The sequence below is a fragment of the Pipistrellus kuhlii genome, unplaced genomic scaffold (genome assembly GCF_014108245.1).
Source record: "Pipistrellus kuhlii isolate mPipKuh1 unplaced genomic scaffold, mPipKuh1.p scaffold_m20_p_3, whole genome shotgun sequence".
Classification (NCBI taxonomy): Eukaryota; Metazoa; Chordata; class Mammalia; order Chiroptera; family Vespertilionidae; genus Pipistrellus; species Pipistrellus kuhlii.
Window position 1 is genome coordinate 95775544 of NW_023425529.1, and position 15656 is coordinate 95791199.

The 15656-nt window shown below is 43.7% G+C and overlaps 1 protein-coding gene across 16 annotated transcripts in view; it reads right to left on the reverse strand.

Moving 5' to 3' along the window:
* The window catches only part of MICAL3 (microtubule associated monooxygenase, calponin and LIM domain containing 3), a 262563-nt gene that overhangs the window by 67602 nt on the left and 179305 nt on the right, over positions 1–15656 (reverse strand). For 10 of the 16 annotated variants that reach the window (XM_045588551.1, XM_045588546.1, XM_045588547.1 and 7 more), the window contains 3 exons: positions 15364–15559; positions 4560–4798; positions 525–662 (listed from right to left, as the gene is read on the reverse strand). In XM_045588551.1, the coding sequence (XP_045444507.1) occupies positions 525–662; positions 4560–4798; positions 15364–15559 (573 nt within the window). Of the gene's footprint in view, positions 1–524; positions 663–2793; positions 2878–4559; positions 4799–15363; positions 15560–15656 lie in introns of all 16 variants that reach the window. The other 6 variants (XM_045588555.1, XM_045588557.1, XM_045588552.1 and 3 more) reach the window with 3 other exon arrangements.

Below are 15656 nucleotides of genomic sequence, written 5' to 3' on the forward strand. Positions count from 1 at the left end.
AGTGTGCAAGAGGCAGCTGGTCGATGTTTCTCTCTCATCGACGTTTCTAGCTCTCTCTCTCCCTTCCTCTCTGTAAAAAAAATCAATAAAATATATTAAAAACAAAAGCCCAGGGCAGTGGCCACCATTAACACCAAGAAAATGAAATGTACTTTTTTTAAAAAAATATATATTTTATTGATTTTTTTTACAGAGAGGAAGGGAGAGAGAGAGAGTCAGAAACGTCGATGAGAGAGAAACATCGACCAGCTGCCTCTTGCACACCCCCCACTGGGGATGTGCCTGCAACCAATGTACATGCCCTTGACCAGAATCGAACCTGGGACCTTTCAGTCCGCAGACCGACGCTCTACCACTGAGCCAAACCGGTTTCGGCAAGAAAATGAAATGTTCTGTCAGCTCTTACATTTGCTTAAACTGATGGCTTTGGCCCTGACAGAAAAATCCTCTGCAGCAAGGAAAGGGGGTGTAGAGACAGAAAATGCTCCTAGGGGAATCAGGTCCTTGGATCCTAAAGCAGTTACCTCTAGAAGTGGAGGGCTCAGAGGTTGGTACCATTCGCTCCTCCTCCTCTTTCTCACGAATATGTGTCCAGTGCACATCAGCCTGGATTTCCAAGGGATCGGTTGCATTTATGATCTGCTGTAGCCGCTGGCTCCCAGCTACAGCACCAAGTTCAAGGAAGATGAGAAAGGGAGAGAAGATGGGGAAGAAGAAAGGAGAAAATAAACAGTCAAGGGAATGAAACACCACAGTAAAAGGAAACAGAAAATTTATCATATTTGCTAGGATTAGTTTGAATCAGAAAGAACAAAAATTGAGAATATGTGGGCACATGCAAACACACACACAAGGTTTCTACTTGTCTAATTTGATGTAGTCATTTCAAATTTCACATACACTTAATTTCAATGAGATTCATATTATACATTCAACTCCAATTCAGAAAGAACTTTCTTTTCTGATGCTCTTCTTGCTTTAACTGCATTAGAGGGACCCAAATGACAAATTAGAAAAAAAAGAGCAGATTACAACTGGTCCCTGAGGGCATCTTTCCAGAGGTCATGAATTCTGAGCTGTTACCCATTATAGTGGGAGAGCCCCAAGAATGCACCATTCATGCTTTTTCTGTTCGTCACGCAGCAAGGTGCTTACTACCACCTGCTATGCTTCCCTTTGAGAGTTGAATCAAGAGAAAGGTGGAATGGGACAGTGCCACTCTGCCATGAACCAGCCAACTCACACAGGATATAAATGTACTTTCTTGGTACTTTAGTTTGTTTTGTTTTGTTTTTAATATATTTTACTGATTTTGTACAGAGAGGAAGGGAGAGAGATAGAGAGCCAGAAACATCGATGAGAGAGAGTCATCGATCAGCTGCCTCTTGCACACCCCCCACTGGGGATATGCCCGCAACCAAGGTACATGCCCTTGACCGGAATCGAACTCGGGACCCTTCAGTCCCCAAGCTGATGCTCTATCCATTGAGCCAAACAGGTCCCGGCAATACTTTAGTTTTTATCTTCTGGAGCTAGCAAGAGAAAAAAAATCCCCACCTATTTTATAAAAGGCCTCATGCTGCACACACAGGGATACAGCTATGGGACAAGATGGAATTAGGAGAGGCATGGTTGGAGAGGAAACAGACCTCCATCCTGTAAATTCTCAAAGCTTTGGAAGTACATGGTAGACAATGGCTCTCTGTATTTTCTGAGGTGAAAGCCCTTTGTCTTTAAATTCCATTTGGTTCCCCATTGGTCAAAAGACCCAGTTTCTCAGCTAAATGAGAACTCCCCAGAGTCCTCATTTTATTCTTGATGTCAGAACCCAAGGGTTCTGCATGTGGCCCTGCCCTGTGGGATCCCTGTAATCAGTGCTTGGACCAGGCTATACAGTTGGGTTAAAATAAAGGAATAGCCAGACACATTGGGGAAGGAATACTATAGAAGCGAGGATGACTTTTCAGGCAGCAAGAGCAGGTGCCACCTGATTTGAAGGACTCTGTCATTCCTGATGGGAACCTGCTCTCAACAATCTAACTGTATAATCTGCTTTGGATTCATTACTGTAAAGACAATCTATTAATTTACAAACAACAGAAAATGTGATGTATGCAGAAAGCACCAAAAAGATCACCAAATGTGGATATGAGCAGTATGTTACGTTAAACACAGAGCTGCAGGTCACTATAGGCTCATGGCCTTTTCTAAGGCCAATTAATCTCTATGGTGCTGGATGGGGCTAAATCACAGCAAAGTCACCAAACAGATTGAATGTCTTAGGGAAGATAAATTAAAGAGAAAAATGTAGGGCTCCTTTTCATCCTCCTGGCAACAATGGGAAGAGAGTGAATCTTCTTTCTGAAGCCTTGAGGACTTATATGCCATCACTTTACTTTCCCAGGGAAATGTTAAAAGACACCATGCAGGGAGGTTCTGGAAATCTGAACCACTGCTGGGAGTTGTGATGTGATGTGAGGCTTTCTGCATTAGAGAAGAAGCCAGTCTTAACTGAATGAGGAGAACTTGCAGCAGAATGTATGAAGGGCATTGATGGGGCCACATTCAATAAGGCTGCTTCTGGAGTCTTCTCTGACTTCCTCTTGAATCTCTGTCTCATGTGCTATTTTGTACATGACCATTCATGAAGACTGGGCCCAGGGATATGTGCCAAATCCTATCAGTGCAGCTCTGTAACACAGATATTTTCATGTGGGACCTGCTCTTGGAGGCAGACTGTGAATGGCTGCCAGGGAGCCAGGGTAGAAGGGGGGCAAGAGACAGAATGGGTACCTTTACATGTACCCGAATCTTCCTCTGACAGACACTGGAGCCACTGGCCTTGTAGTTCTCTGTCCCAGGGGCAATACTCCCCTTCTACAGAAGGGGGAATCAGATACCCACACACACAGCAACAAGAATCCCATGTGGGGATAAACAGGGAGAAAAGAGAAGAGTTATTTTCAATTGCAAGGCAATAATGTCCTGTCCTTGTCTACACAGGCACCAAAGTTCACTGCTCAAGGCACACAGGTGTTGGCAGAATTTGCTGGTATGTGTGTTTCTCTATTTAAAGCCCATCTCCTGGTCTTGATGCCAGGTTCAGGTCTGGGAAATTAAGTCTTTGTAAGGGAAGGCAAGGCTAACTGCTCCTGTAAAGGAAATAGGCTGTGATCCTAGGCCATGTCTGGGGCTATAGGCCACTGAACATATTAATCATCAAATGGAGATAATGACATCTAGAATGATATAAACAAAATACCTTTCCCCGAAAGAGCTGTGAACACACTTAACCCCTATGACTAGCAGGGATATAAGGCCAGTCATGGCCATATGCCAGAGACACAGCATATGGAAAAAAGAACCCAGTGTCAGGTTCCTGGCCCAGGCCTGCCTCCTTTTGCACATAAAAATGAGTAAGGAGGGAGGGGCAGTGCTACCTGGTGGGTCCTACCTCAGCAGAAGAACCAGGTAGAGAGAAACTCCTTAGGGAGCCTGAGTGCATGTCCTGCCTCTGACAGTTCATGCTGATATGGGCACCTCAAGGACATGCCAGCATGTGCTTTCTTTCTGCCTGCTGTGCCTAATCAGGCTTGGGGTCTTACAGCAACACAGCCCCCCGAGACTACCAGTAATATGCATCCTGGCTGGCAGGACTCTGTGTCTGGCTAGCTCTTGGTCCTTGCTGTGCCAGAGAAAATAGATCCTGGGATGGATGAGGTAGCCGAACCATCTAGTGCCAATTCGATGTGCCCAGGCTGTCCAGAACTGACTGCTCTTCTAATGGCTTAGAGGAATTGGTGCTCACCATGACTCCTGGGAGCATACAGGAAATAGTCATAGCATCACCCTGAGAGGAACTCAGGTCTCTACCTGCCCATTTTCTTCTTTACCACCCATCAGCCAGGAGAGAATGACCTCTCTTACACAGGCAAGAAAAGGAAGCCCAGCAAGTTCTTTCTTATTCACTCAAGGACACACAGAGCCAGACATAGGGACAGAGTTGAGACATCTTGACTCCAAACCAAGAGAACATTTCAGAGCCAACCAGACTAACTTGATGCTGAAATTGATACTCCTTCTCAGGACACTGGTCCAAACATGCTACTATACATCATTGACTAAATACTGTTCAGTGGGTCCCCAGCTCACAGCTCCCTCCTCAATGAGATTCAATCTTTGCAGCCTGCAATATCAAGGATTAGGTGTTAGGGAACATATAGAAAGCTAAAGTCCCTTTATTCATGAAAATAAACCTCATTTGCTGAAACTAAAGAGGAAAAAATAGAAAATGAGAAGGAGAGGAAAATGAAGAACCTAATTTGGCCTTCTACCATCCAATTTCAACTCAGAACATGCACAAGGAACACCATTTCCACTGTCAATGGTCTTCTCTGCCTCTGTATCTAAGTTCAGAGAGAGACAGGAAGAATGTCTCTGGGGCTCTGTGGAGGCATGTTATGTGACTCCAGCCAAAGAAATCTCTCATGCTCACGCATAAAACAGGCTGCTTCAGTGACAGACAGGGTCCAGGATAGGAGAAGAGATTGTTTTCTGACCTTCACTAGACTCCTCCTCTTCCTCGTCAGAGTCTTCCTCTCCCTCCTCCTCGTCGCACTCCTCCTCCTCATGGTCATAGTTAGGCTCGTAGCTCTTCAAGGCATCCAGTTCCTCTTCACTCTTTCCTTTTAAAAGAGCATGGATCCTCACAGCTTCCTTCCAAGGAACACCACCCAGGTCCGAGGTAGGCAGTGGAGGCTCCTCCTCCTCTTCCTCCTCCATCTCAGACTCAGAACTGCTGTGAGGAAACAATCACACAATCAAAGTGAGGGAATGACAAAACCATATACAAGATGGTTAAAAGCCACATCTGAGGCAAAGTGTCCCACAAAGCACTGCTGGGTGGGGAGAGGACAACCTTGGAGAGACCAGTCTACTTCTTTGCTTAGGTAAGACACAAAGAAATGGGAGGAGAGTGAAGAGGGAAAAATGGCATACCCATGAGAGTGGACAGCCCAGTCTGGTGGGTGGTCTGTTTAGAGTCTGGTCTCATGGAGGTCCTCAGAAGCTACAGGCTGTGGGTCCATTTTGATGTAAACTCATGACCCCAGGAATCAAGAATGAACAGTAAGTCTCCTTTCATTATGATCCACTATTTGGTTTGAGGAACTCAGTTCTAATTGACTCAGGTGGGTTGGAAGGAAGGTTCTCAAGAAAGCCATAGTGAGGAAGGAGGGGCTGCCGTGAGAGGCATGAATGAAGTCTTAACCACACTCTGGCTGGCAGGCAAGATGCAGGTTCTGGAGGGGAGGTATCACACTCAATTTCACAATGTTCCTTGAGTCCCCACCATGTGACATGACTTGATCTGGATACTGCAGGAAACAGACAGGTAATATGGCAGCAAAGGCCCCATTAACTGCACAATACAGTGCAGGAACTGTGGGGGCAGGGTGGAAATACCCCAACCACTGGGTCATCACTCTTTGACAAGCAGCTGTATTCCCATCACTGTTCCCTTCATAGCATAGCCTGGCTCAGTTACAAATGGCAGCAGCACTGCCTGTGATAAACACTCACATAAACCCCAAATGTGAAGCTCCACTCTTTAGGCACCACCCTCCTCTCTGCTCACAGAGAGAAGCAGGACAACAGGAAGTGTAAGAATAAAAACGCTTAGTGCCCTACAATGCTGTGGGGCTCCATGGCAGTAAGAAAATCCCAAATGTAACAGTTTTCTCAGACCTGTTTTATTGTAGATAATCACCAGTCGTGTCCCCCCCCCCCCCCCCCCCCCCCCCCAGTAGATTCTTTTCTCTTAGTGAGAAACGTGTAGCTGACTGGACTGGATGAAATGGGTTTTCATAATAAAGCATGGTCCAACCTCTGGCATGATAGAGCCTCATAACCCAGGAGCATCAGGCATGGGTGGGCGGCTGGCCCACTTCTCCCTTCAGCCTAAGCAGGGATTGTTAGTACACTGTGATGAGGACATGCCAACCACCACCTGTGCTATCAATGCCTGTGGAGTAAATAACTTAACCTGCTTAAAGAGAGGTTTGGCCCCTGACCTTGCTTCTGGGAGGTGAATTTAGCCTTAGAATGCCCTGCTGGGTGGGAATGCCCATTTTTCTGGGGGCCTTGAGTCATGGTGGATAATCTACTAATGTATTTCAGGATAAGGACTGGCTGTATCAGCAAGACCAGCAATTTAGGTGAGTGCTTTGGGTCATGCAGTGGATCTGGACAGCAACTACAACCACATGATAAGTTGATCCATCAGTCAATCAATCAGTTTCAAATGGCAGCAGCACTGCCTGTGATAAAGCACTGCCTAGTTACCAAGCCCCAATAAAAACTCTAAATGGGAAGGCTTGGAGAGCTAAGCTCCATGGGTATCATCACACATCAATATCAAGAAAATGACACTGTCCCAAATGCATGGGGAGAATGCACAGGAAGCTCTGCACCTGCACCTTCCTGGACTCTGTCCTATGTTTGTCTTTCCTTGGCTGACAACTGGTGCTCTTTCCCTGTATAACACCTTTCAGTGATTTTGAGTCCTTCAAGCAAATTATTGAGCCTAAGGGTAGTTTGTGGAACTTCCACATGCCAGCTAAGTCAGAAGTAAGGGCATTCATGTGGGTTACATTCCTACTTCTCAGGTGGGTGGGTCCTCATAGTGCCAAGATGGCTCTGCTACTTACAAGATGTGTTACCTTGAGTTGATTACTTAAACTCTCCAAGCCTCAGTAAGGGGGCAGTGTTAGTACCTGCCTTGTAAACATGTTGTAGAGATTAGGGACTTCATTGATTTTTAATGTGCTTGTATTACAATCTGGGACTCTAGCTAGCCATTCATCTATTTGATTACTTATTCATTCATTCAACATTTTTGAGCATCTACTGAAGCTCAGCCAGTGGACACAGAAATAAAATGAGCCAACTTCTTATTATAAGCAGCTGTTTGGTGAACCCTACTGCATTCATTCATTCATACATCCATTCACCCAACTAAAATTTACTGAATATCTTCTACTTATAATGCACTTCCTAGACATTGCAGGAAACATAAAGGTGACATAGAAAAGATCCTTATTCCCAAGGGAGATAAGATGGAAACACATCATGATAAAATAAGGCAAAACATGACTGTAGTGGCATGGAGGATTAGTGGGAGGCAGTTTAAAGTGGGTAGATAGGGAGAAACCAAGATAGTGGCATAGGTAAACACCTAAACTGCTGCCTCACACAACAATTTCAAAACTACAACTAAGACAAAATGGACATCATCCAGAACAACAGGAAGGCTGGCTGAGTGAAAATTCTACAACTATTGTAGAAGGAAAGAGAAAAGTACATTGAGACACAGAGGATCTGCGGAAGGCAAAGGTACTGAGGAGCGCATGTGGAGAGGGCAGGCAACTGAGTACGCGGCTGGCTTTCTCAAGCAAGAGGGAGACAAAAGCTCCAGACTGCACTGAATTCCAGTTCTGGGAGAGACTCTGGGGACCCAGACTCATCCAGGGAGAAACTGGATGGTCTGGCAGTGGGTGGAACTTGAGGGCAGCTTTCTCTCAGAGGTGCTTATAACGATTGCCATGGGATACTGAGACACAGGGGTTTATTAGGGCAGGGCTGAAGGTAAACCAATGCTGTCTGCTTTGCACTGAGACTCTTCCCCATCCAAGCTGAGCACAGAGACTTTTGCGAGTCTTGTCTCCAGCACAGAAGTTCTCCCAGCATAGACACAGATGATTTTCACAGCCAATTGGCCTGAAGGTCAGTTCCTCCCAGTGATACCAACAACAATCAAGACTTACCTACAATAAGACTGTGCACATAGCCCACAAAGGGGTGTATCAAGAGTGTCCACCTCAGGTAACTGGGGAGGCTGAGCCACTGGGCCCCTATAGGACACCTAGCACACAAAACCACTCTATCAACTCAGAGAAGCAGCCAAAATCTGGAGACAAAAAAACAGATCACAAATGAAAGAAATGGAGGAAAACAAATGACTGGATATAGAGTTCAAAACCACAGTTATAAGGTTTTTCAATAATTTTCTAGAAAAGATCAATACATTTAGCGAGACTTCTGAGGATATGAAAAAGGACCAACTATGAATTAAGCATACACTGACTGAAATAAAAAATATTATACAGAGATCTAACAGCAGACTAGAGGACCACAAGAATCAAGTCAAAGATTTGAAATACAAAGAAGCAAAAAACAATCAAATGGAAAAGCAAAAATAATTAAAAAATATGAAGATAGTGTAAGAAGCCTCTGGGACAACTTCAAGTGTACCAATATCAGAACTATGGGGGTGCCAGAAGAAGAGAGAGAGCAAGGTACTCAAAACCTATTTGAATAAATAATGACCAAAAACTTCCCCTACCTGATGAAAGAAATAGACTTACAGGTTCAGAAAGTGCACAGAACCCCAAACAAAAGGAATCCAAAGAGGACCACATCATAATTAAAATGCCAGGAGCAAAAGATAAAGAGAGAATATTAAAAGCAGCAAGAGAAAAAGTTACTTACAAGGGAGCACACATATGACTGTGAGCTGATTCTCAACAGAAACTATGCAGGCCAGATGGGAGTGGCAAGAAATATTCAAAGTGATGAATAGCAAGAACCTACAACCAAGATTATTCTACCCAGCAAAGCTATCATTCAGAATTGATGGGCATATAAAGAGCTTTCCAGATAAGAAAAAGCTAAATGACTTCATCACCACCAAATGAGTATTATATGAAATGCTGAAAGGTATTTGAAGAAGAAGAAGAAGAAGAAGAAGAAGAAGAAGAAGAAGAAGAAGAAGAAGAAGAAGAAGAAGAAGAAGAAGAAGAAACAGAAGAAGAAGGTAAAGATAAAAATTATGAACGACAAATACATATCTATCAACAAGTGAATCTAAAAATCAAGAGAATAAAAAAATCTGATGAACAGAATAAACTGGAGATATAATAGAATAAGGGGTATAGAAAGGGAGTGGACTGACAATTCTTAGGGGGAAAGAGGAGTGGGTGTGTGGAAAGAAACTGGACAAAAATCGTACATCTATGGATGAGGACAGTGGGGAGGAGGGGAGGGATGTAAGGGCAGATATTAGGGTGGGAACCCGATGGAGGGGAGCTATGGGGGGAAAAAAGGAACAACTGTAATAATCTGGACAATAAAGATTTATTAAATTAAAATAAAGTGGGTAGATATAAGAATTTAGACTACAGACAAAAAGCTTGGCATCTGGATTTTGATTATTTTTCAGTATTTACTTATTTCAGGTATTACTTTTTTCGCCTTACCTTTATATTTTCACTTGTTTATTTTCTTATTAATAAACAACATGTAGCCCAATGTATGTTATTTAATATCTTTTAAACATGAAATAAAGATAAGAATGCTTCTTATGCTCATCTTAAATCTTAGGTGGGCAGAGGGAAGGTCAACTTGGCCTTCTTATGTGCCTGAGTGGTTGCTCAGTGCAGCTTCCTGGGAGGGGCCTTAGAGCAGCCCTGTCCTTTATACTCATGAGGAGGGCTGCACTGTGCATAATGCAAGCAGTGAGGATGTCCTTAAAGCTATGAGTGCCACACGGCTAGTTTTAATGACAGCTTAAGGACCCTGGGAGAGTAGCAAGTTAGGCACAGATCATAAAAAAATAGGACAGGAAAAAAAATAGGACAGAAAAAAGAAAATAGGATGGAAAGGTCAACCCTTGCCTCCTTAAGTGGCAAGCTCTCAGGCCATTTCTAAAAGGTCTTTGTTAAATGCATCTGGAAACTGAGACAGACAAGCTGGCCTTCTCACCCTTGCGAAGGACAGATGCTTCCAAGTGTTCCTTCCCTGGCAGTCATTTCCATAGGATCTTGGAATAATTTTCTGGGTTTGATCAGGTTCCATATATCACGTAAGATTTCCAGTGTAAATTCAGTACCTCAAGGCTTATTTTATGTATTTGCCTGCTCCCAGTGTCTGAATTTCTGAATCTGGCCTTTGAAGAGGCTGGAATCTGTGAGACATCCCTACCCTCCTTAGACTACAACCTAGAAACTTTAAGTAGGGAGAATCACTATATGAGAACAAAGCATAATAATGACAACCAACTCCTCTGTCCTTTAGAAAGGACAAGCAACCTCCTAGGACTCAGCCTCCTAGGAGAGATGACGGCCAGAAAAGCCAATCATCAAGATCAGCTCTCCGTCATAACAGGTATCTGTCATTTGTAACAATATATTGTTCCATGTAACTGTTTGATTTAGGTTGGATTCCCCTGGGTCACCACACAGTCAAGATGAGCAAGGAATATAAGGGACCACACCATAGAAATCCAGGGCAGGATCCGCCTAAGTTCTCAGGTGTCAGAGATGGTACCTCCGAAGCTTATTGGTAAAGTGTCCATGAGAAGAAGTTTCCCCTTTCAGTAAAATAATACTTAGCAAAAATCCTCCATGTTACAATTTACATCCACGCACTTATCTCAAAGCACCTTCCCTGAAACGACTCTCAGGTGTGGTGTTTTCTTCTCTTTGAGGCCATGATGGGGTCGGGTGGGAGGAAGCAAAACAGCTGGGTACATGGACTAGGTTCTAATAAGATGAGGTTTACTCCACAGAGGTTCTGCTAGTCTAGGAGGACAGATCTCAGGACAATAATAACAGTGATAGCCAGTACTCATTATGCCCTGGTGACTTACTCTGGTACTATACATAAATTAGCTCACAGAACTACATGATAACTCTAAGACATGGCTACTATAATTATCCCCATTTTCATAAATGCAAAAACTGACATGTAAAGATATTGGCTCATTTGTGTAAGAAAACAGGGTTCCCTCAGCAACCACAGCATCTCGTGCTATGCCCTCTTGAGTGGTTCTCCAAGAACCCAAGAGTTTTTCAGCCACTAGCAACTGTCAGGGTAGCAAACCAGGAGGAGGAGCAGCAGCAAGTCCTGGCTGCTTGGGTCAAACCTCAGAATATGGAGACCAGAGATTTGGGAAGGCCCTGTTATGAATAAACCAGGCTATTGTATGGAATTCCACTTGAAGTTCCTGGATGTTTTCAAGGGAAAATGGGGAATCATAGCTTTCACTTTTAAATTAATGTATTTATAATCAGTGAATTTCTGTAAACACTCTCCAGCTGAGCAGACTACTGAGGATGAACATCATCCAGCAATCTTTTACATGGTGGAAATTTAGAGGCATGTGGCAGGAGAGAGAAGAGCAGTCAAGAATTTCCACATATTTAAGGTCAGGCCTGAAGGAGAGGCTTTTCCTGGTGGTGTTTCTCTGATGGAGGGCAAGGTCCTCTGTGCTGGCCTGTCATAGAATTCTGAGGCAATAGATGGGACAACCTTGGCTGTCCTATTTGGATCTGTCAGCTCCAGCTCTTACTGACTTGTTCTTTAGAGCCAGGAATTTATAAACACTAAAGACTTCAGCAGAGGGGCACTGCACAAGCCATCTTCATAGCCTGAAGCAAAACCTTCCAGATAAGCAATCAGGGAGAAACAATACAAAAACCATAAAGCCAGTTTTCTCCAGTCTTTGGGCACTTGGTCTCTTCCAAAGAAAATAAAAGTACTATTTCTAGGGTCTCCTTGGTAAGATGCTCCCCCTTCCCTGCTCCAAAAGGGTCATAAGCTGGTCAGGCCTGACCTAGAGCCTTCAATTGTGTGAACTGACTCACAAAGTAAGAATTACCCAATGTCTGTTAAAAACAGATATTCCTGGCCTCCATCTCAAATCCACTATATCTGATACTCCAGGGGAGGGCCCAGGAATCATCTTTTTACTAAGTGTACCATGTGGAGATTTATCAGAAAAATTTTGAGTGTTGGACCTCAAAATTGGGTTTCTAGATCATAGCATCACTGGAATCTTTTATTTTTTTATTTATTTTTATTTTGAAATATATTTTATTGATTTTTTTATAGAGAAGAAGAGAGAGGAATAGAGAAGTAGATACACCGATGAGAGAGAATCATCAATCAGCTGCCTCTTGCACACCCCCTACTGGGGATGTGCCCACAACCAAGGTACATGCCCTTGATCGGAATCGAACTCGGGACATTTCAGTTCGCAGGCCGACGCTCTATCCACTGAGCCAAACCGGTTTTGGCTACATCACTGGAATCTTTTAGAAATAGGTATCTTGGGTTCTGCCCATACTGACTAGATCAGAAACTGCCCAGGAATGTGTGCTTTAATAAGTCCTTGTGGCAATTCTGATGCAGGCAATTTTTGATGAGCACTTTTCTATGGCAAGTGGTTTTGAGCCAAACCAATTTCTGGCAGGTAAACTACTTAAGGAAATGAATGGAAGAAGTCCAGCCTATCCCTCCTGTGAAGAGCACCTATATTGTGTGTGGAGATAAGGAGAGCAGTAATAGTAACTGTTGCCAGTGAGACACTGTCAGTTGCTTTATTTGATTTAATCCTGATAACAGACCCATGAAGTGCAGTGTGCTTTGTAGTTGAGGAAACTGAGGCACGGAAAGACAAAGTAACTTGCCCACAACTAGTAGAGGTAGGATTAAGTTCTGATTTGACTACAAAATCATGTTCTGAAACATCATACTGTACTGTCCTCCCATAGTAAACATCTAAAGTTCTTTAAACTTGTCAAAAGTGAATTTCTGGCCCTGAACAGTGTGCTTAGTGGTTAGTGTTGGCCTTGTGCACCAAAGGGTTGTGGGTTCAATTCCCAGTCCAGGGCACGTACCTGGGTTGCAGGTTTGATCCTTAGCCCTGGTTGGGGTGTATGCAGGAGGCAACCAACTGATGTGTCTCTTTCACATGGATGTTTCTCTCTCTCTCTCTCTCTCTCTCTCTCTCTCTCTCTCTCTCTCTCTCTCTCTCTCTCTCCCTCTCCCACTCTCCCTCCCTCCTTCCCTCCCTCCCTCACTCCCTCCCTCCCTCCTTCTTCCCAGTCTCTTAAAAAAAAAATAAATGGAAAAAAATATTCTCAGGTAAGGATTAACAAAAACAAACAAACAAACAAACAAACAAACGAACAAAAAAAAAGTGAGTTTCTGGATTGGACTGTTTAATTCCTTAAAACTCTGTTATTTCTCATTTTTAAGACCAACACCTCATCAAGAAAGGACTGAGGGCTGAAAACGCACCTAACTGCTTGGTGCTACAGGGAAAAATGGAACAAAAATGTGCCATTGCTGGGATGCACTCCCTGTACCTCACAACTTTCCTGTGGTAAACAAGGCCAAGTCTCCTGCTCCTTCCTCAGAGCATTTCCCCTTTAAGAGACCATGTTTTATTTTGTATGCAGCTAATGCTAGTTGTTTCTTTCATTTTTTAAAACTCAAATTTAATTAATATAAAGGCATTTACTGTACTGTTTGATGCTGATATCTATTCTACCCATCCAATCACACCCTGCTGTAGAGGAATGACTTAGCCTTCCTGGAATTTCCCGTTTATAAATGACAGCGGAGAACAAGTTATTCCTGTAGGAAAGTGATCTGGCCCATACCTGAGGCCATGCCACCAGCTCTGCTTTGACTGTGAGTGAGAACTCTTCCTCATGGATGCAGCAGAGAGTGGTATGTCTCTATGGGCAGGGATGCATGACAACAATATGCATGTAGTGATGGCTGTGGAAATGCAGGTACCAAAGGGGAGGCTGCCCCAGAATGCATGGAAGAGTTATTGGTCAGGCCAGCCCCAAAGGCAGTTCATACACAGCATGTCTGGCACCAGAGATAAGGTGCTGAAGTGCAGCTGAAAAGAGCTCTGCCAGCAAACAGCTTAGTGAAAATATTGGTTGAACTTGAGGGGGAAAAAAGCTGTTTTCTTTATCCCCATATGTTCCCTTTCTCATGGCTACAAAGAAGTGTGTGTCCATCAGTCTGGGGCCATGGGAAGTGGTCCCACTGTGGCAGCTCTGCAGGAGAGTCTGGCCAATACCAATATTATTTATCTTTTTAAAAAAATGTTACCTTGTTTATATTCTTTTTTTTTTTATGCTTGTTTCTCTTTTATATGTTTTATATTTGTTTCTCTAGCTCCTTGATAATCTTCTATTAAGCACTTTGAATCCTTCTGTACTGACACTGACAGGCCTGGGCAGGTATTGAGAACAAGGTATTGGGTACAGACAGCAAATACAGGGGTGTGGTAGGGGTTGGAGCATGCATGTTCACCAAAGACATCACTCAGTTAGACATAATGAAAACACTGGGACTGGCCAAGAATAAAGTCACTGGTTGCTGTGTGGCTCCTGGGACACAAATATTCTGCTCCTCTCTTTATGTATAGGGGAAAGAATAAAGCCCAGAGTGGTGACGCAGCTTTCACAAAATAGCACAGTGAGATGGTGGCTAAGTTGTAACAGAAGCCAGCTATTCCACTCCTGGTGCTCCTTCCACTGAACCGCCAGCTCCCAATAGCACACTGCTTCAGGTCTACTGTTGTTCCTGTGTGGAATTCTTTTCCCTCCACTATATTTGTAAATAATAACCAGAGGGAAGCATCTGTTTCTGTCACTATTTTTTCTGTTACTTTTCAATGAATAACAAAACGTAACTTGATAGGTGTTCAATAAATACTGAATCTCTGCATTAAGTCATATGGATTGTGATCTTTACTGGTTAACCTAAATGGAATAGGGGAGGAGGAATCAGCAGGCAGTAGGGAAACCAGGAAGAATCTTGGACTCAGAAAACATGAGTTTGAATCTTAGTCAATCCTTAATCCTTATCTCAGTCACCATTACTACTTTACCTATATAGTGAAAAGATATATTTTCTTTACAGGATTCCTGAGAGGATGACCAAGTGAGGTGATGGAGACAGAAGTCCCTTGTAAATGGTCCAGCATTATGCAAAGTAATAAAGACAGTGCTTACATGTGCCTGAGCACAAGCAGACCTTGAATTGTGGGTTCAGTTCAAGGTGACTGAATTAAAGCAGGTATCACAATAAAGTGAGCCATAATCTTTGTGTTGGTGGAGAGCCTTGTCTTCAATTTGTGAAAAAATACAACTTCTATGAAGCACAATAAAGCAAAGTGTAATAAACAAGGTGTGCTTATACTGTTTTAAACACTTTATATACATTTAAACCTCACACCAAATCTGTGAGGAAGGGGCTAGTATTGCCCTTGTTTCACAGATGAGAAAACAGAAGCACACAGAGGTGACATAACTTGACTAGTGTCAAACAGCTGCTGGGTGGCACAGACAAGATTCAAACCCAGGCAGTCTGGTTCAGATCCCATGCTGTTGGCAGGTGCTATGCTGCTTTCCCCAAATAGGGGAAGAGGCTGCTGGGAAAGCTACTGGTACGAGCAACATACAGGAAAACCAGGCCTCAGCTCCCAGCCAGGCTGACCTGCTGGCCACGTCCTCCTCCAGGCCCTTGTCTAGCACACTGCTCAGGTTGTGCTCAGCTTGTGTCTCCTCAGGCACTTCCTGCAGCTCCTCTGCCTGCTTCACAGACAGGCGGTAGTTCTCTAGCTCAATCCTTTCAGGAGTGCCCCTCAGTCTCTTGGCAATGCTGGGCTCCTCCAGGCCATTCACACTTGAACCTGCAAGATAAGCAAAAAAGCAAAGTTCTATGACAAACTATAGGAACTGAATCCATGCTGTGTGGACGATGGAGGTGCAGGGAGGGAGAAAGGCATT